The 20675-nt window shown below is 49.3% G+C and overlaps 1 protein-coding gene across 21 annotated transcripts in view; it reads right to left on the reverse strand.

Moving 5' to 3' along the window:
• MPRIP (myosin phosphatase Rho interacting protein) overlaps positions 1-20675 on the reverse strand; it is a 154807-nt gene that overhangs the window by 123288 nt on the left and 10844 nt on the right. For 14 of the 21 annotated variants that reach the window (XR_014557751.1, XR_014557752.1, XR_014557753.1 and 11 more), the window contains exons 2-3: positions 3600-3677; positions 1529-1594 (exon numbers count right to left, since the gene is read on the reverse strand). Coding sequence is in view for 16 of the 21 variants with exons in the window: in XM_083711219.1 (XP_083567345.1) it covers positions 1529-1594; positions 3600-3677 (144 nt within the window). In the remaining 5 variants the exon portion in view is untranslated. Of the gene's footprint in view, positions 1-1528; positions 1595-3599; positions 3678-9672; positions 9875-20675 lie in introns of those variants that run through there. The other 7 variants (XM_083711211.1, XM_083711220.1, XM_083711226.1 and 4 more) reach the window with 4 other exon arrangements.

Below are 20675 nucleotides of genomic sequence, written 5' to 3' on the forward strand. Positions count from 1 at the left end.
CGCTTCAACCCACTGAGTTATCCATGCTTTGCTATACAGCAGTACCTTGGTTCTCAAACTTAACCCATTCCGGAAGTCTGTTCCAAAACCAAAATGTTCCAAAACCAAGGCGCGTTTTCCCATAGAAAGTAATGCAAAATGGATTAATCCATTCCAGACTTTTAAAAACAAACCCTAAAACAGCTATGCAATAGGAATTTTACTATCTAATGAGACCATTGATCCATAAAACGAAAGCAATAAACAATGTACTGCAGTCACACAATCAATCCAACTGGGTTCCGCACAGTCACAAAAACAAAACAAAAAGAGCCGCAGAAACAAAAACGCAAAATAAATAGCAAAAACAGACAGACCTCAGCGTAATGCTCAAAACGGATGTGTGGCACTCAAAACGGAGCACGTTTGGCTTGCGAAAAAAGTTTGCAAACCAGAGCACTTACTTCCGGGTTTGCAGTGTTTGGGTTCCAAGTTGTTTGAGTAGCAAGGCGTCTGAGAACCAAGGTACCACTTTATTATGTTATGAGCAAGTGACTGGGGCTGGTGGGGGTTGTGACCCCAAACACAACCACTTGCAGAGGCGTAAATTTTAAGCAGCCACCTGGGGTAGCAGAAGCCCGAGTGACCACTGCGTGACTCAGCCATTTAAATTAAGCCCAGGCTTACGAGGCAGAGTACAGCATGCTGCCTAGCTCTGCCCAGACACTCCCAGAACGGCAGAATAAACACCAAATCCCTAAAGGAGAGGAGGAAACACAACACCAACACCACATGTGGCCGGCTGCGCCCACCACTTAAATAAAACAAAGCTAAAAAAGAACAGAGACCTGTCAAGCCACTTTGGGATATGAAGGCGTCACCCAGAGTCAAAAGGCTCTCCTCTGAACAGCCGCCCACAACAGTTAAGGAGGAAGCAAGTGGAGGGAGGGGACGGACGGATCCAGCTCACAAAGTGCGGAACGGCCAGGGAGGCCTGTCCATATCCCAAGCGAGGAACCTCCACGAAGGAGACTTGGGAGCACGCGCAACCCAGAACGCACCACGGCTGCATGGAAAACGGCAACACCCGCGGCCGACTCAAATTCGCTTCCCTAAGTGTCTTGGGGTCACGGCCCACAGCAAACCCACTAAAGGAGGAGAGGCACAAAAACATACAGTGGGGCCCCGCAAGACGAACGCCTCGCAAGACGGAAAACCCGCTAGACGAAAGGCTTTTCCGTTTTGGAGGTGCTTCGCAAAACGAATTTCCTATGGGCTTGCTTCGCAAGAAGAAAATGTCTTGCGAGTTCCTGCAGGTTTCCCCCCCCCCCTTTTCCTAAGCCGCTAAGCTGCTTATCCGCTAAGCCGATAAGCCTCTAAAAGCCGCTAAAAGCCGCTTATAGCGCTAATCCGCTAAGCCGTCAATGGGCTTGCTTCGCAAGACGAAAAAACCGCTAGACGAAGAGACTCGCGGAACGGATTAATTTCGTCTTGCGAGGCACCACTGTAGCAACTTCCGCTTTACCCGGCAAGGACACCCGCCACTCACCATCTCGTCCAGGGCGTAACGCAGGAGGCCGTGCTCGTAGAGGATGAAGAACCGGCGCTGCCATTTCTAGGAGAGAGGAAAAGGAGGCGTGAAAAGGGAATGCGTGAAGCTTCGGACTGAGAGGGATTCCCCCCCCCCCTGCATCTTTGTCAGGAGCGCACCTGCCCTGTTCCCCTCGCAGAGCCACAATTCCCAGAGTTCCACGGGAAGAGATAATAATAATAATAATAATAATAATAATAATAATAATAATAATAATAATTTATTTGTACCCAGCCACTCTGGGCGGCTTCCAACAAAGATAAAAAATACATCAAAATGTCCCACATTAAAAACTTCCCTGAACAGGGCTGCCTTCAGATGTTTTCTAAATGTCAGGAAGTTGTTTATTTCCTTGACATCTGGTGGCAGGGCGTTCTACAGGGTAGGTGCTACCACCGAGAAGGCCCTCTGCCTGGTTCCCTGTAGCTTTGCCTCTCACAATGAGGGAACCGCCAGGAGGCCCTCGGCGCTGGACCTCAGCGTCCAGGCAGAACGATGGGGGTGGAGACGCTCCTTCAGGTAAACTGGGCTGAGGCCATTTAGGGCTTTAAAGGTCAACACCAACACTTTGAATTGTGCTCAGAAACGTACTGGGAGCCAGTGTAGGTCTTTCAAGACCGGTGTTATGTGGTCTCGGCGGCCGCCCCCAGCCACCAGTCTAGCTTATAACCCCTCTGGGAACTGTAGCGCCGCGAGGGGAACGTGGGTCAACTTTCAGCAGCCTTCACAAACTACAGGATTCTTTTTGTGGAGGGAACAATCAGTGTTTAAAGTGGCATCATAGTGCCTTAACTGTCTGGTTAGGCAGGTGCAAAGGGCAAGGCTCATGCCAGTTTAGTCAGGGCTTAATCCAGATGTCTCGGTTACCCAGCAGAGAGGGAAGTTATGCTTGGAGGAGAGGCACTCTGCCCTCCACCCACAGATTCACAAATGTGGGTCGGTCTGAGGAGTCAGCCGCTATTTGTGGCGATCGCTGACCTCGTCCTTCCCCAAGACCTCTGGTGCACCCTGCAAACACTCAAAATGCAGCGAGAATCTCTTTCGCTGCTTCTTAAGTGTCTCCCAAGCCTTGTGCGAAGAATGAGACCCACTCCCTGTTCACTTTCCTGCGCAGGCGAGAGAGCAGCTTGAATTCCTCCCACCTTGCCTCAAATGACAGTCCTTGCCATCCCTGACAGCTCTGAAAACTCGGAGGAAGTGAGGGACGACCAAGACTTTTGTGGGGAAATGCAAGACAGGGAAGTTGTCAATGCTCTTAATTTTTCCTTTTCTTTTTAACTGCACCTAAGGGATGCGGGTGGCGCTGTGGGTTAAACCACAGAGCCTAGGGCTTGTCGATCAGAAGGTCGGCGGTTCGAATCCCCGCGACGGGGTGAGCTCCTGTTGCTCGGTCCCTGCTCCTGCCAACCTAGCAGTTCAAAAGCACGTCAAAGTGCAAGTAGATAAATAGGTACCGCTCCGGAGGGAAGGTAAATGCCGTTTCCGTGCGCTGCTCTGGTTCTCCAGATCGGCTTAGTCATGCTGGCTACATGACCCGGAAGCTGTACGCCGGCTCCCTTGGCCAATAAAGCGAGATGAGCGTCGCAACCCCAGAGTCGGCCACAACTGGACCTAATGGTCAGAGGTCCCTTTACCTTTAAGCCACTATAGCTCTGCAACCAAGCAAAACTGGACCACGTTCCCTGTTTAATTTAGGCAAAACCGAGCAGATTTGCATACTCTCCTCCCCCCTCATTTTGCATAATATATTCCAGTTTTCGCTACCCTGACATTTCGCCCCGTGACTCCTGGAAATCTTATTCCGCTACCTCTGAGATTTCTTGTTTTTCAAACAATTGAGCAGTCATAAGGACTAGAAACTTGGTGGCTGTGAGTTTTGTTTTTGCTAGGGGAGAACTGAATTATGTGGCCTATCCTACGCTTCACCTTCACTCCTGCTGTACTCCGTTCACCTGGCACCAGGCCACCTGGGCTGTGACTATATTTAAACGCCCCCCCCCCGACTCAGCAGAGGGACCCCCATCCTTACCCGAGAGCGGTGCACAGGATTGTCAAAATCAGTGCCTTCTGGCGCCAGCAAAAGCCATCCACCATAAATGGGCTTGGCCTGGAAAAGAAGTGGAAACAACAACAATAAATAATCAGCCTTGTTTGTTTTCTAAGAAAGGTACAACTCGGGGGCATTGTGCTCAGTGACGCAAATGACAGCCACGACCCGCTATGGGAGCTGGCACAGAGCCCTGGCTATTTGCAGGACAGAAGAAACAACCGCAAAACTCTATATATGGTCCATCGCTCATTGCCAGGGCCTGGGATTTGCATGCAGAAGGCCTCAAGTTCAATGGCTGGCAGAATCTCCCATTAAAAGGATCTCAGGTGTGGCCTCCTTTGGAATTACCATGTACGGTTCTGGTCGCCTCACCCCAGAAGGGATGCTGTAAAGGATCAGATAACGTGACACCAAAATGATCGAGAGGATGGAACAACTCTCCAATGAGGAAAGGCTGCAACATTTGGGACTTGTTAGTTAAGAGAAAAGGAGTTAGTCTAGAAAAATGAGAGGAGTTTATAAAATTATAGGTGTATAGATTGCTCAGTCTACGGCGTTTCCCACATTTTGGTCTCCAGCTGTTTCTGGAATACAACTCCCATCATCCCTAGGGAGCAAGAGCAGTGGTCAGGGATGATGGGAACTGTAGTCAAAAAGCAGACAGGGGACCCAAGTTTGGGAAACACTGGGCTAGAAATTGTGGACGTCTAATGAAGCTGAATACTGGAAGATGCAGAACGGGTAAAACAAAGTCCTCCTTCGCCCAGGGCAGAACTAAACTATGGAACTCACTGCCACTGGAAGCAGTGATGGCCACTAACTCGGATGGCTTTGAAAGAGGATTGGACAAATTCATGGAGGAGAGGGCCACCCATGGCTATGCTCTGTGTCTGTGGCCAGAGGAAGGAATGCTCCCGGATATCAGTTGCTGGAAACCACAGAAGAGTTGCTCTTGTATTTGAATCCTGATTGCAGGTTTCCCCTTGGCCGCTGTGAGAACAGGATACTGGACTAGATGGCCTGATTGAGAAGCCTCTTTTTATGTTCTTATGTCCTCGTGGTACAAGAACTAAGTCCGCTCTCCTTTTTCCCTTTCAACAATCCCCATGGCACGCAATTTTCCTCCCCGTACTAAAGTGAGCCTGCAAAGGAAGCCTAAAATAATTCCACATTAATAAACAGAAACCAGAAACTCAAGGAAGACGTCATAAACGCTTGAGGTCTTTAAGATTTGGAAATCTGAAACCAAGAGGAAAAATAACCAGGATACTTTCTTTTCAGAACTGTGAACAATCAAAATAAAATCTGGATTTTTATTTATTTATTAAAAGCAAACATGAACTTCAGAGAGGATTTAGCAACACCTCAACATACCTGCTGTGCAAGTAGAAGATTTCACAACATTCAAAAAATGCATATGCACACAATCTGTCTCTCCATATATAGCTACAAGGGGGAAATGTTAGCACCCCAAATGTATAAAACAAGAAAATCATGGGCAATTTTAAAAACATATTTAGTTCTTAACTCTCCTAGCATCACATGGTTGGCTGAGGGCTGATAGGGAACACTGAGGGTTCCCAAAAAAGGCAAAAAATCTTGTGACGGGGAGGGAAATGTAACGAGGAACCCTCCCTCCAAAAAAACAACAACAAAAAACAGTCCGATAAGGATTGCTCAAGCTCAGTGAACACCCAAAACTGTTGGGAGGCGGTGCTGAAAATGGGAGCGCACAAATGAAATGGAGTCTTGCTGAAAGAGCACGGCTGGCTGGCACCTTGCAAAGAAATACCCCATGCTGCAACATTTTGTTGCGGGTCTCACTTGTGGGAAATAGGGTCAAGCCACATTTGACAGCAGCCATAAGAGGGCCTTGAAAAAAATGGTGGTAAATAAAACCTGCTCTATCTTTTTCTTTCTTTCTTTCTGGAGAAATACACAATGCTCATCTTAGTTCCTGCCTTTCCCCTGACCCAACACACTCCGGGCCCGATTCACACATCCACAGAAATCGCTGCATTTCTTAAATCAGGCATGTCCAAAGTCTGTTTCGGGGGCCTAATCCGGCCTGCTGGTCGATTTAATCCGGCCCCCGTGGCAATATATGTCCTTGCGTAAAATACTAAAAAAAGCTCAGCAATTTCAATCCAAAAAAAAAACTCAACAACTTTGGTCGGCCCTCACACATGTTCAATTCATCAAATCTGGCCCTCTTTGAAAAAAGTTTGGGCACCCCTGTCTTAAATGAATGTGTGGACTGACTAAATTGAATGACCGGTGTGTCTTGAGATGATGCGAAGGGAAGGGAAGGGAGATCGGCCTTAAATTCGCATGGATGAGGAACCCTTTTCAGTCTCAGGGACACATTTCCTTCCAGGAAGCACATGACAGCAGCAGGAGGGAACGGAGCCATGAATGCAAATTTTACCTTTGTACAGTTGACTCATTTGTACACACACGCACACACAAACCTCCCCCTCTGACCTCCACCCAGGTGAGGAAGAGGCAGTATCAGAAGTTTGAGGACACAGTCCAGCATGGCAAAAATATGTGAGGAGGGTGTGGCCAAGAAGCAGGTGTGGCCTGGAGAGGGCCAGGCAGAGGGTCCTGGAGGGCCACATTCAGCCCACAGGTCAGAGGTTCCTCACCACTAGGCGGCATTCACACCACAAGACCACAAGGGACCCTGAGGGTCATCCATCCAACCCCCTGCCATGCAGGAATCTCATATAATAGTAATAGTAGTAATAGTAATAATAATACAGTGGTGCCCCGCAAGACGAACACCTCGCAAGACGGAAAACCCGCTAGACGAAAGGGTTTTCCGTTTTGGAGGCGCTTCGCTAAACAAATTTCTCTATGGGCTTGCTTCGCAAGATGAAAAAATCTTGCGAGTTCCCGTGGTTTTTTCTGCCCCCCCCCCTTTCCTAAGCCACTAATCAGCTGTTCCGCTGATAAGCCGCTTAACAGCTGATCGCTAAAAGCCGCTAGACCGCTAATAGCGCTAATCTGCTAAGCTGTCAATGGGCTTGCTTCGCTAGACGAAGAAAACGCTAGACGAAGAGAATCGCGGAACAGATTCTTTTCGTCTTGCGAGGCACCACTGTAATAATTTATTTGTACCTTACCCATCTGGCTGGGTTTCCACAACCACTCGGGCAGCTTCCAACAAAATATTAAAATACAATAGTCCGTCAAACATTAAAAGCTTCCCTAAACAGGGCTGCCTTCAGATGTCTAAAAGTCTGGTAGTTGTTTATTTCCTTGACATCTGATGGGAGGGCTTTCCACAGGGCGGGTGCCACCACCAAGAAGGCCCTCTGCCTGGTTCCCTGTAGCCTCACTCCTCGCAGGGAGGGATCCGCCAGAAGGCCCTCGGAGCTGGACTTCAGTGTCCAGGCAGAACAATGGGGGTGGAGATGCTCCTTCAGGTATACTGGACTGAAGCATCCATGACAGAAGGCCATCCAATCTCTGCTTCAAAACCTCCCAAGGAAGGAGAGCCCACCACATCCCAAGGGAGACCACACACACACACAACACACACACACAAATATGCAACTGTCATTCACCACCAACTGGCAGAAAAAAAATATTTTGCCTCTCGCTCGCAAGTCTCCTTCAAACCCTGAGAACCACCCGTCAGATTTGCAAGGCAGATCTGGTTCCGCAGCTCTTCACTCCACAGCGTTTAATTTATTTTACGGTCTAACAGGAACTGTGCTTCCAGAATGTTGCCATCAAACAGCAGGAGTGTGCAACATCCAGAGTCCCAAGCGATTGTGTTACAGTGGTGCCTCGCAAGACGAAATTAATTCGTTCTGCGAGTTGTTTCGTCTTGCGATTTTTTCGTCTTGCGGAGCGCAGATTCCCCGGGTATTAACGGTGGTAAGAAAAAGGAAACAAACTCGCAAGACGTTTTCGTCTTGCGAAGCAAGCCCATAGGGAAAATCGTCTTGTGAAGCAACTCAAAAAACGAAAAACCCTTTCGTCTTGCGCGTTTTTCGTCTTGTGAGGCATTCGTCTTGCGAGGTACCACTGTATAAGAAAGCAAGTTGCTAGGCCTCATGAACTGTGAGGGGAATTGCGTGAAAGGGGGTGGGGCAAGGCCAGGGGGGAAATCTCCAAGAGAAGAGAGCCAAGGATAAAGATGTCGAAGGCCCAGAGCGACCCCCTCCCTTTGTAGCAAACTGCCCCTCCTCATGGCTGGCAGAAGGAAAAAGAGATGTACGAAGTGGGGCGAAGGTATTTGCGTGATTGTTTGGTCTGCTGTGCAAAGTCGCAGGGTTCAAATCCATGTAAGCTAAAAATCCAGTTTAAGCTTTTAACTTCATCTTCCCCATATTTAGCCTGCCCTCACAAAAAATCTGGGGGGTGGTATAGGGTGGGGGGTCACCCTATTCCAGGGGTCGGCAAGGTTTACCTCGCCTGGGCTGGTTCACTCCAGCGGAGAGCCCTCCTTGGGTCGGATTGCGTGTGCGTGGCCACGATTTTCGGCGCCTGCATCTGCGCAGACACAGTTTTCAACGTCTGCATCTGCACAGACGTGATTTTTGGTGTCTGAGCATGCACAGACGTGATTTCTGGCACTGTAAAAGCAAGTCCCCACACCACACAGTGTGTGGGGACTCACCGAGCGGGCAGCTCGTGGGCCAGTTAAACGACCCCTGTGGGGCGCTTGTGGCCCATGGGCCTTAGGTTGCCTACCCCAGCCCTATTCTTTCCCTTCAGGGAAGTAGGGCTGAAAGGTAAAAGCCACCCAGATAAAGCAGCTGCGTCCACATTCGAACCCATGTCCCTCCTCTCCCCAAACCCAGGCCCCTGAACCCCTGAACCAAGGTACTAACACTGATGCAGAGAAAATACACAGTTCAGAATACTGCAGTCCTCAAACCAGAGGATAGTCAGTTGTGCTCACAGGTCCCAAGGCTATCTCCAAATTAAAGAAAACTTGTAGGCCACACGAGTTTTGATTGATTAAAATAATTGAGAACTGCAGTTAGAAGTCGCAGGTCTCTTTGATCAGACGGCAGGCAGCTCTGGTTAATCAGCCCAGATTTGCAGAAAAGAGAAACAGCAGAACCCAGTGAAATAAACCTGAACAGACATGCGAATGGATGATAAAACGAGACGCTCAGGAGGAAATAAGGGGGAGAAGGAAACTCGCCACAACATTTTGAAAAAGGCACAACCCCCCCCCCCCCCCCGCTAAAGGAACATATCATCTAAGACAGCTCCTGGAGAGTTCGTTTATGTGAGCACTAGATTCTTGCATTTTTTTTTAAGTCATAGAATTGTAGAGTTGGAAGGGATCCGTCTAGGCCAACCCTCTGCAACGCAGGAATCTATTTCGCCCAACATGGGGCTTGAACTCACAACCCTAAGATCAATTATATCACGCTCTACCAACTGAGCTCTGCCCAACTGACTGAGGACCTATTTATTATTAATTAGTAATTTATTATTATAATTATTTTAATTCTTAATAATAATATTCAAATTTGTAGAGTGCCCTTCATTTGTAGATCTCAGGACAGTTCACAACAACAAACCTTCCTAATCCATTAAGCCACTTTGGGTAGTGTGAACCTACCACCTAACTAAACCTTGAAACTACAGCTTTAAACCGATCGCCTGACTGCAATTTGCCTCCTGGCTCCAAAACTATGTTTCCCTCTAACGATCTGTACTGATTTCAAGAGAACAACAGGGATCAACTCTGAACAGGCCTACGTAAAGGAATCCAGATTGCAGAACAACACGCAGGTGCAGAGTCAGACTGGATCACAGCAAACGATCAAAGCACCCCGGAAACCCCCTGACCAATATCGCGTGATTTATTATTCCTCAGCGCAGCCCCTCCAAAGCGAGGAGAGGGTATGGGAATTAATGAACGCTCTCCCTCAAACCGATCCCTCTTTGCTTCTGGCCATGTATCCATGCTGGGTAAAACTTTCACCCCAGACATTACTGAACCACACACTCTAGGTTAGCCATTTAAGCCCCGGCGTCCCATCCCCTGCCCAGACAGGCCTGCGAAGCTCAGACGGACCTTGCCTTCTGCTCCGATCTCCTCAAACGCCTTCCTGGCACGAGCACTTTTTCCCCGGTTCATGGCTCTCCGCTTCCAAGTTCCTTCGGATCCTCTGCCCTCTCTCCTTTCCCTCTCGGCTGATGATGCACCTTCTTCCTCCGCGAGGCTCCTGGGATCCACACCCAGGGATCCACCCCCCCCCATGCACACACACCCTCCTGCCTGCAATCTCCCTCCTCTGCGGCTCAAAGCGGCCTCGCCCTCTCCTGAACTCTGCACACTTACGCACCTGTCACTCCCTCCGCGCTTGCTCAGAGGAGGCTACGTCCTTCAGCTCCTTTGCAAAAACGACACCAGGCAGGTCCTCCGTCGGTGCAACGCGAGACTCTTGGCCTCAAGAGCTGTGGGCTTGAGCTCCACTTTGGGCGAAAGATTCCTGCATGGCCCTTCTGGTTCCTCCGCCAACTCTACAATTCTGTGACGCCAGGAAAACATCCCTCGCCAAACCACACAGGTTAATTCCCAAGCAGGGTTAGAAACTCAGGTATATAAGCTAGGGGTCAAATGGCTCCGTAAACAAGGGTTGCAGTCACCAAAATGGAACATCCAGCTGCCATTTTGGGGGCAAAACGACTCTAAAGTCTTATTTTTCAAATGATGGACTGACTGTGATTGATTTAAAGACCTGACTAATTATTGAGCTAAGTGAAGAACTCTGGGAACTTACAAAATGAATCCACAGACAGTCTGATCTGTAGATCTGTCTGATCCACAGACAGTCCACGTGTATATGGGCCTATTCCGATCTCTTTTTCTTAATGGTGACACGGACCATTCATAACGTAAGAACATTCTTCACAACTGTGAGTAGGCACTGGGATGGGGAAAGTGAAGATAAGAGCAACCATTCACTACAGTCGTACCTCGGAAGTCAAATGGAATACATTCTGGAAGTACAGTGGTGCCCCGCAAGACGAAAAACCCGCTAGACGAAAAGGTTTTCTGTTTTTCGAGGCACTTCGCAAGACGAATTTCCCTATGGGCTTGCTTCGCAAGACAAAAACGTCTTGCGAGTCTTTTCCTTTTTCCAAGCTGCTAATAGCCGCTTAGCCGCTAATAGCGCTAATCCGCTAATAGGGATGCTTCGCAAGACGAAAAAACCGCTAGACGAAGAGACTCGCGGAACGGATTCTTTTCGTCTTGCGAGGCACCACTGTACCGTATTTTTCGCCCTACAGGACGCACTTTTCCCCCTCCAAAAATGAAGGGGAAATGTGTGTGCGTACTATGGGGCGAATGCAGGCTTTCGCTGAAGCCTGGAGAGCGAGAGGGGTCAGTGCACACCGACCCCTCTCGCTCTCCAGGCTTCAGGAAGCTCTGCGCAACCCTTGGGAGACCAGCGCGACTTTGCGCTGGGCTCCCAAAGGTTGCACAGAGCTGCCTGTATTCTGAAGCCTGGGGCTTCGCGCAGCTCTCCGCAAGCCTGGGGAGACCGGCGCGGCTCCCTAGGCTTGCGGCTAGCAGGCTGTTCTGGGGGCTTCCCCCGCGCCAGCCCCGTGCCTGGGGGGGAAATAATTTTTTAAAATTTATTCCCCCCCCCAAAAAAACTAGGTGCGTCCTATGGGGCGAAAAATACGGTAAGTCCGACTTCCAAGACGTTCAGAAACCAAGGCGCAGCTTCCGATTGGCTGCAGGAAGCTCCTGCAACCAATAGGAACCCATGTAGGATGTTTGGGTTCCAAAGAACATTTGCATACCGGAACACTCACTTCCGGGTTTGCAGCGTTCAGGAGCCAAAACATTCAACTCGCAAGGCGTTCTACTTCCAAGGTACTGTGGTATAACACTGTCAACTTCTCTTGCCCAGGCTGCACAGAAAAGGCATTTTGTTTCCTGAAATTCGTTCTGATTTTGCAGATAAAATATAACTGATAGAATTCTATAGGGCAGGGTACTAGTGTGTGAAAACAGTCCAGATTCAAGGATCGCCAGGCATGCACCTCCAGATGGTGGAGAGAGATGTCAGAAAATTTCGACCACTGCTGTCTGCACCCGCTCCCTGAGTTCGCTATTAGAAGGAAGGGTTGCTGCAGCAAGAGGCCTATGCAAACAGCGGCACAAGTTGGAGTTTTTGAGCCAGCAACTAACGAAACTCCACTCCCCGCCGCTCTGCACATTCCTTCGGCTTCACTCCTCTTGGCTGTTTGGGTCTGGCCTCCTCAAAGCCGGCTGGAACAGTTACGATAGGAAACAGGCAGGGCAGGAAGCAGGCTGTCGGGTTTACATGAGGCTGTCAGAGAGCTGCCCTGACACATCCCAGGCATCTGCAAGAAATGGGTCACATCCACCCAAGGAATCAGTGAAACCTGAGACTCTCCACCATCTCCCTGCCAAGGAAGAAGGGGACAATTTAACCTCATCATTTGCTCTCTTATTATTTAGGAACGTGCATTATCCTTCCCTGGTTTAACCTTGCAATCACTTCCTTTCCCTTTTCGGGGGTCTATTTTTAGACTGAAGGATCCTTGGGGCAGAGACTTGTCTCCTTGTATATTGAGATAGCCTATTGCACATTAGGGATGCAGGTGGCGCTGTGGGTTAAAGCCTCAGCGCCTAGGACTTGCCGATCGAAAGGTCGGCGGTTCGAATCCCTGCGGCGGGGTGCGCTCCCGCTGCTCGGTCCCAGCGCCTGCCAACCTAGCAGTTCGAAAGCACCTCCGGGTGCAAGTAGATAAATAGGGACCGCTTACCAGCGGGAAGGTAAACGGTGTTTCCGTGTGCGGCTCTGGCTCGCCAGAGCAGCGATGTCACGCTGGCCACGTGACCCGGAAGTGTCTCCGGACAGCGCTGGCCCCTGGCCTCTTAAGTGAGATGGGCGCACAACCCCAGAGTCTGTCAAGACTGGCCCGTACGGGCAGGGGTACCTTTACCTTTACCTTTACCTATTGCACATTGGCGGTGTTACCCAAACAAGAAAACAATGCTTATTCCTCACATGTGTGCCCCATCACTCCTCCAAGGAGCTAGAAAGGGGCTCCCTCACCTCCTTTATCTTCACAACGACCATGTGAGTAAGCTTGGGTCGCGAGAGCATGATTGGCCCAATTTGGTTCCCCAATAAGGCTGACGGAAGCAGCCACCCAAAGCAACTCAGGTGTAGATTTGTACACCTGCATATGCATATGGGACGCGGGTGGCGCTATGGTCTAAACCACAGAGCCTAGGGCTTGCCGATCAGAAGGTCGGCAGTTTGAATCCCTGTGACGGGGTGAGCCCCCGTTGCTCGGTCCCTGCTCCTGCCAACCTAGCAGTTCGAAAGCACGTCAAAGTGCAAGTAGATAAATAGGTACCGCTCCAGCGGGAAGGCAAATGGCGTTTCTGTGCGCTGCTCTGGTTCGCCAGAAGCGGCTTAGTCATGCTGGCCACGTGACCCGGAAGCTGTATGCCGGCTCCCTCGGCCAATAAAGCGAGATGAACACCGCAAACCCAGAGTCTGCGACTGGACTTAACTGTCAGGGGTCCTTTACCTTTTATATGCCGTTTACCCCAGTCTTTGCTCATGCAAGGCAGCAGGTGACTGGCTCCACCTCCCGAGCCACCATTTAGCTTCTAAATCCCATCAGTGGACAAAAGAAAACTTCGTTTGAGCCCACAAGGCTCAAGTCCTGCCAACTCCTGAACTATACAACACTGGCTCATAATTAGGTATCTGGCTAGGTCTCAGTAAAGCATGGAAGGAAGAAATAACCTAGATTGGTGTTGAAAACTAGAAACACTTTGTTTTATCCCAGAATAGCTCCATCCTTATTTCAGACATCGGGATATATTGGTATATTGCGATGTTTAGCTGACGATGTATTACGATGTTGGATGCAGAAAACCGCAGGTTCAGTTCTCAGCACCTCTAGCTAAAAACATCAGGTAGCTAAGGAAAGGAATCTCTCTCCTCTCCCACGCCCAGAAAGACCTTAAGGAGCTGCCTCTGGCCCGCTGGAAGAGACAATAATGGCCAGAGGTAGACCCCAAACTTTATACAACTCTGCTATACATGTTCAAAAGGATATGCCACAAAAAAACCTGACTTTTAAAAGGTGCCACCAAACTGGTGATTTTGCCTCCAAAGATCTTAGGAGTCCGTCCACCCATGAATGGCAGTTTAAGTTGCTTACGGAAAGAGAGACACCCCATGGTTCGTTTACCCTAAGAAAACTTCTCTATGCTCACTTGGAGGCCATTCCCGGTTCACCCTAGGCGAGCGACATTTCACAGGCCTGGCCTGTCAGACGTGCCAGGGAGGTAATGTCAGCCCCTGCAGGAACTGTGCCATCATCCTGACAGATGACCCAAACGTCAGCGCTTATTTATAAACAGCTCATCACGAAGCAGAAAACTCTGGGACTCCATCATCCCGTCCCGCTCAGAATCCCTCCCGACGGAGGTTTGATCCAATTTAAGCCCCGTCTCGCTGCCTTCCCGAAATTTAAAAAACAACACCTGGCGCAGTCCCTAACCGCGATGCCAAAGGGATTAGGAAACAAGGGTATCATGAGAAAATGTTTTTTAGGAGCTTGGAGGAGGAGGAATTCGCCGGGAGCTGCGCGGCTGACCCGTCAAAACATGCTGCAGAAGTTCACATTACTCACCAGGAAAAATTCCTGGCTGGGGGGCAGAGAAGGAGCAGAAGAGTGGGAGGGAAAGGCCTTAGACTCAAGAAGGTTTCTAACTGTGTTCCAGAGTATCCCGGGGTTCCTTCCACTTCCACGGACAAGGGGGTCCTGAACAGAAGGGGGCTATCGGGTCCCACATCCTTGTTCTCACAGTGGCCAACCAGATGCCTCTTTGGAAGCCTCCCAGCAGGATTCGAACACAAGAGCCCTCTCTCCTCCTATGGTTCCTACATCTGCCATTCAGAAGCATCGCTGCCTGTGACTGTAGCCATGGCCTAATCCTTTTTTAAAGCCGCCCAGGTTGGCGGCCATGGGGCAGCGAGTTCCACAGTTTAACACTGCACTGCTCAGAGGGACTTTCTTCTGTGTGTCCCAAATCTTCCAGCTTTCCACCTTCTCCAGGACACATATCATTTTATACAATCTGCAGAAAACCATGGCTTTATTTTTTCCCCAGCCAGAACTCAGCTCTGTCAACTCTCAGGCAAGCGCCGTTGCCATTCTAAGAGGACAAGGGAGAATTTCATGGTGAGTTCCGGCACCTCTTTTTTTCTGGAAAAAACAGCACTGCATAAAACCATACAGAAAAGTTACACATCAATTAAGCATTGTGGAAAGATGTATTCTGATTTGCCTGCGTAGGCCTGGCGGAGCAGGGTTACGGCAGAAGCTCGCTTGACATTTTGCAGAAGTCTTCGCCCTGTTTAATCCTAATAATTACCCAAACACAGCTGGATTTTTCCAACGTGATGCCACTGGCCACCAGCTGAAGAATTTGAGCGAGTGAGGACAGTCACCCAGGGCTTCTTTTCAGGAAATAGTTATCTAAAACGAAACAAGAGTGGAAGCCGGCTGGGAGCATAACCGTTATTTGCCTAGAGCTGTGATCCTAGAATTCTGCACCCAGATATAAAAGGGTGTCAGGAACAGGGTCATGTTTGGAGATGAGGTGATGTTTGGAGAGAGTCGTGAGCTTGGAATGAGCAACTAAGACCAGGCCTGAAGTCGGAACCAGAGCAGAAGTGAAAAATGCTGTAATAATAATAATAATAATAATGATGATGATTATGATGATGATGATGATGAATTTTTATTTATACCCTGCCCTCGCCGGCAAGAGCCGGGCTCAGGGCGGCTAACACCAGTCAAATCACAACAAAAACATGATAGGGGAGGGGAAAAGAAACAATTTAAAATACGGGTTAAAATACAATTTAAAATGAAGCCTCATTTTAATAGTAGACCATAGACCAAAACCATAAGGGGAGGGGAAAATAAGGGTCAGACTGAGACCAAACCAAAGGCCAGGCGGAACAGCTCTGTCTTGCAGGCCCTGCGGAAAGATGTCAAGTCCCGCAGGGCCCTAGTCTCTTGTGACAGAGCGTTCCACCAAGTCGGGGCCAGTACTGAAAAGGCCCTGGCCCTAGTTGAGACCAATCTAACCACTTTGCGACTTGGGACCTCCAAAGTGTTGTGGACCTTAAGGTCCTCCGTGGGGCATACCAGGAGAGACGGTCCCGTAGGTACTAGAACTCAGATAGACACTGCTGATCCAGGAAGGCTCAGCTGGAAAAGGATGCCCTTCTATACTCAACCCTCCTCCCTCAAGAGGATACATTGCTCATTCTGGGTGAGTGGAGTCCACAGCCAGAACTGGAAAATCGTTCCCCAAGAGATTGAAGTTATGGACAATGGGTAGGCAAACTAAGGCCCAGGGGCCAGATCCAATCGCCTTCTAAATCCAGCCCACAGATGGTCCGGGAATCAGCGTGTTTTTACACGAGTAGAATGTGTCCTTTTATTTAAAATGCACCTCTGGGTTACTTGTGGGGGCATGGGAATTTGTTCTCCCCCCCAAAAAAAAATAGTCAGGCCCCTCACAAGAGCTGAGGGACAGTGGACCAGCCCCCTGCTGAAAAAGTTTGCAGACCCCTGTTTTGGACAGTGGTGGGCTCCTAACAGCTTGCCTCTCCCTGCCGCCCTTCGTTCCCCTGCCTCTGGGGTCAACATTCCCACCTCGCCCACAAGGCTGACCAAAAGGAAACCTACACCAGCTCTGACTCCAGGTAACCAGACAACAGCATGTGCGAATCAGATCTGTGCAAAGGTTCCAAGATCAAGGTCACATGATCGTTCCTTCGTAGCAAATGTCTCTCAGACATCTCGTAGGAAGACCATTCGGCCATTCATCCCCTCCACTGACTGGCAGCCCTATCGCCAGGGTATCAGATATCAGTCTTTCCCCAGTGATGCTGCGTGTGACCCAGAGACCCTATGCCTGCAAAACATCCTTTCCACCACCAGGCAACAGCCTCTCCTACCATACTCAATATCTCCGAATTTGCGGCAGCCCTGTAAGGTAGGCCAGCATTATTACGCCCATCCCGCAGATGGGGAAGTTGAGGCCAGGGAGAATGGCAAATTCCGCAAAGCCACAGCTCTCAACTGTCACTCCAGACCTGGGCAACATGTCTCTTTTGTTGGGAAACCCATTGTATTACCTATTATGCCATAAAAAAAACCCTTTCCCAACAAAAGCGCCTTTGTAAGGACTGTGTTATAAATTGCGAAGCTCTGTTTACAGTTTGCACAGAATAATCCTCCATTTACGGTGCGGTCAAAGTTTTGTCTGCCGAGCTCTCTTTGTCTGGAAGTCCGCCGTTATTTATCCTGTGACTCACTTTTATCTCCTTCTTCCATTATCATCAAAAATGCCCTGTGAACTCAAAGAGGGATTCTTGGAAAATATTTAAATTTAGGACCCACAAGCTACTGCTTCCCACACTGACATCCTGTGCAGTGACCCCCACTCCGTGGAAGGGGGAGGGTTACACACAGCCTCAACCGTGGTGGTAGTCCTCATGAGGACAGAAGGAGTCTCTTATCCGTTGGAGAGGCCTGCTCACAAGCCACAGACAGGATTGGTGCCAACAGCCCAATGACGAACACGTTTTTCAATTTATTGTATTCTTCTTCTTAAATTTATTTATGTCCCAGACGGGAGAATCAAGGCGGCTTACACAAATAAAAAACATAGATGAAATACAATGTTTTTAGCAACGGCAATCTCCCCTCCTGTAGCTTCCAGCAAATGGTATTCAAAAGCATTGATGCCTCCGACCATACATAAGCACCGAATTCGCATTTTCTGCGTGACAACCTTTTGGGTATTTTGGAAAATTCTAACCCAGGCATCCCCAAACTCGGCCCTCCAGCTGTTTTGGAACTACAATTCCCATCATCCCTGACCACTGGTCCTGTTAGCTAGGGGTGATGGGAGTTGTAGTCCCAAAACTGCTGGAGGGCTGAGTTTGGGGGTGCCTGTTCTAACTTGTCCAGTCCCCCAGTCTTCTCTTCTAAATATAACAAAGGAAACTCTACAATTGGAGACCCAACTCTGCTACAAAGCATCTTTTGCGGAAAGAGAATTTGGCCAAGTAAGAAGAGCCTGCTGGATCAGGCCCACGGCCAGGGCCGGACTGAGGTTTGATGTGGCCCTAAGCTACTGAAGGTAATGGGGCCCTTTATATGTCTAGCTGTCCTTTGTCAACAACAAATTGTCGCTGTTTTTGTGTGCTGAATATATGCTATATGGCAGGCATGGCCAAACTTGGCCCTCCAGCTGTTTTGGGACTACAACTCCCATCACCCCTAGCTAACAGGACCAGTGGTCAAGGATGATGGGAATTGTAGTCCCAAAACAGCCAGAGGGCCGAGTTTGGCCATGCCTGCTATATGGTAATTTATGGACCTAAAAAGGTAAAGGGACCCCTGACCATTAGGTCCAGTCGTGACTGACTCTGGGGTTGCGGGGCTCATCTCGCTTTATTGGCCGAGGGAGCCAGCGTACAGCTTCCGGGGCATGTGGCCAGCATGACTAAGCACTTCTGGCGAACCAGAGCAGCGCATGGAAACGCCGTTTACCTTCCCGCCGGAGCGGTACCCGTTTATCTGCTTGCACTTTGACGTGCTTTCAAACTGCTAGGTTTGCAGGAGCTGGGACTGAACAAAAGGAGCTCACCCTGTTGCGGGGATTCAAACCGCCGACCTTCTGATCGGCAAGTCCTAAGCTCTGTGGTTTAACCCACAGCGCCACCCGCGTCGGACCTAATAGGTATCTAAAGCCATTTGCACACGTTGCCATGCAACCAGTCCATGAAGATTGTAGGCACCCTATATAGTGGTACCTCTGGTTGCGAATGGGATCCGTTCCAGAGCCCCGTTCGCAACCTGAAAGGAACGCAGCCCGCGTCTGCGCACATGTGGGTCACGATTCGCCACTTCTGTGCATGCATGTGACGTCATTTTGCGAGTCTGCGCATGCGCGAGTGGTGAAACCTGAAAGTAACCCTTTCCGGTACTTCCGGGTCGCTGCGGGATGCAACCTGAAAAAAACATATCGTGAAGCAAACCTAACAAGAGGTGTGACTGTATATAAAAGGTAAAGGTAAAGGTACCCCTGCCCGTACGGGCCAGTCTTGCCAGACTCTAGGGTTGTGCGCTCATCTCACTCTAGAGGCCGGGAGCCAGCGCTGTCCGCAGACACTTCCGGGTCACGTGGCCAGCGTGACAAAGCTGCATCTGGCGAGCCAGCGCAGCACACGGAACGCCGTTTACCTTCCCGCTGCTAAGCGGTCCCTATTTATCTACTTGCACCCGGGGGTGCTTTTGAACTGCTAGGTTGGCAGGTGCTGGGACCGAACAACGGGAGCTCACCCCGCTGCGGGGATTCGAACCGCCGACCATGCAATTGGCAAGTCCTAGGTGCTGAGGTTTTACCCACAACACCACCCGCGTCCCTTGTGACTGTATATAGAAATGAGCAAACCAGTGATATTTGTGGGAACAGGCTAGCAGGCGGGGCCCATGACTTACATCACAGGAGCCCACACAACACAAAACACTGTTGCTGAATGTAGGTTTTATTTTATTTGTTTTTTATCTTATGTTTTGGAAATGTACATCCAGGTTTCCCCCCCCCTTTATTTTTTTGGGGGGGCCCCAAGAGAGTGGGGCCCTAAGCTATAGCTTGTTTAGCTTATATACATAAATCTGGCACAGCCCACGGCCCACTCAGTCTGATCATCTTCACTGCCCTCAGATTTCCCCATATCATTACAAGTGCAAAACTCAGAAGTGGACACAGCAACAACTCAGCATGCATGCAACACTTCCGTGCTTCACGTAAACTATTTGTGTGCGTGCAAATGCTTGCAACCACCCCTCTAAGGCCTCTGGAGAAAGGGCCGCGGTTCAGTGGCACAACATCCACCTGCCTTACGTACAGAAGGTCTCGGGTTCAAATCTCGGGTCTTTTCAGTGGTGTCAGCAAGATTTTGAGTACTCTTTCCATGGGGACCAGCTTTTATGCATTAAAAAAAATTCCAGCGACACTCTTAACATTTGATGATCGGCTATTTTTAAAGCCTGCTCTGCCCTCGAGTTGTGAAACACTGGGATTTTATTGTTCTGCTACAATTTTCTCCCCGCATTTCTAACCTGCCCTGCTGTTGTTTGTTCAGCCCCCTCTGAGTGTTTATGAACAGAAACAGCGGGGTTAAAAATTACTGTCAATCATCCTCAGCCTTCTTGCACCAACACAAGATTACACATCAAAGGGGAAAAAAGCACGTTCAAGTATTCCAGCGATAATTAAAATTAACCTGTTGTGTGACTCTTTTGAGATGGGGAAAAACGCAAAAACAAAACCAAATTGGACTATGCATTACAAAGTTGCTAGAAGACCAAAACACACCCCTTTCTTCCAACTGAGCTTGCTTTTGCTTATTTTGGGCCCAGGTTAACCTGTGGCCTTCAAATTTTGCTGGACTACAACCCCCTGAACCCTGACCACTAGTCATGCTGGCCAGGGGCTGGTGTGAAAGGAAATTCAACTTCTGGAGGACATCAACTTGGGGAAAGTTGAAATACAGAAATGACTAAAGCCACTGAGACTCTCTTCTGTGTACACACACACACACACACACACACACAGCATCCCGCAGAGCGGCAGACTTGGCCTGGGAAGATCTGAGTTCAAATTCTGACTCACTCAGGAATGTGGCTTTGAACTGGTCATTTTCTCCTAGCCTAACATCCTTCAGAAGACGCTTGCAAGGGTAAAATGACATAATGACACTTTGGAGCAGAAAGGCTGGTGATTGTACTATTTTAGTAGTGGTAACAGCAATAATATTTGGTGTTTTGTGTGCTTTTTTTGGGGGGGGGGGGAAGATTCCTGCATCGCAGGCAGCTAGACTACGTGACCCTCATGGTCCCTCCCAACTCTACAATTTATTTTTATTTGTTTTATTTCATAAGGTTTGTGCACCACTTGATTGTAAATTTAAAAAA

Source organism: Podarcis gaigeae, assembly GCF_964106915.1.
Source record: "Podarcis gaigeae genome assembly, chromosome: 14".
Classification (NCBI taxonomy): Eukaryota; Metazoa; Chordata; class Lepidosauria; order Squamata; family Lacertidae; genus Podarcis; species Podarcis gaigeae.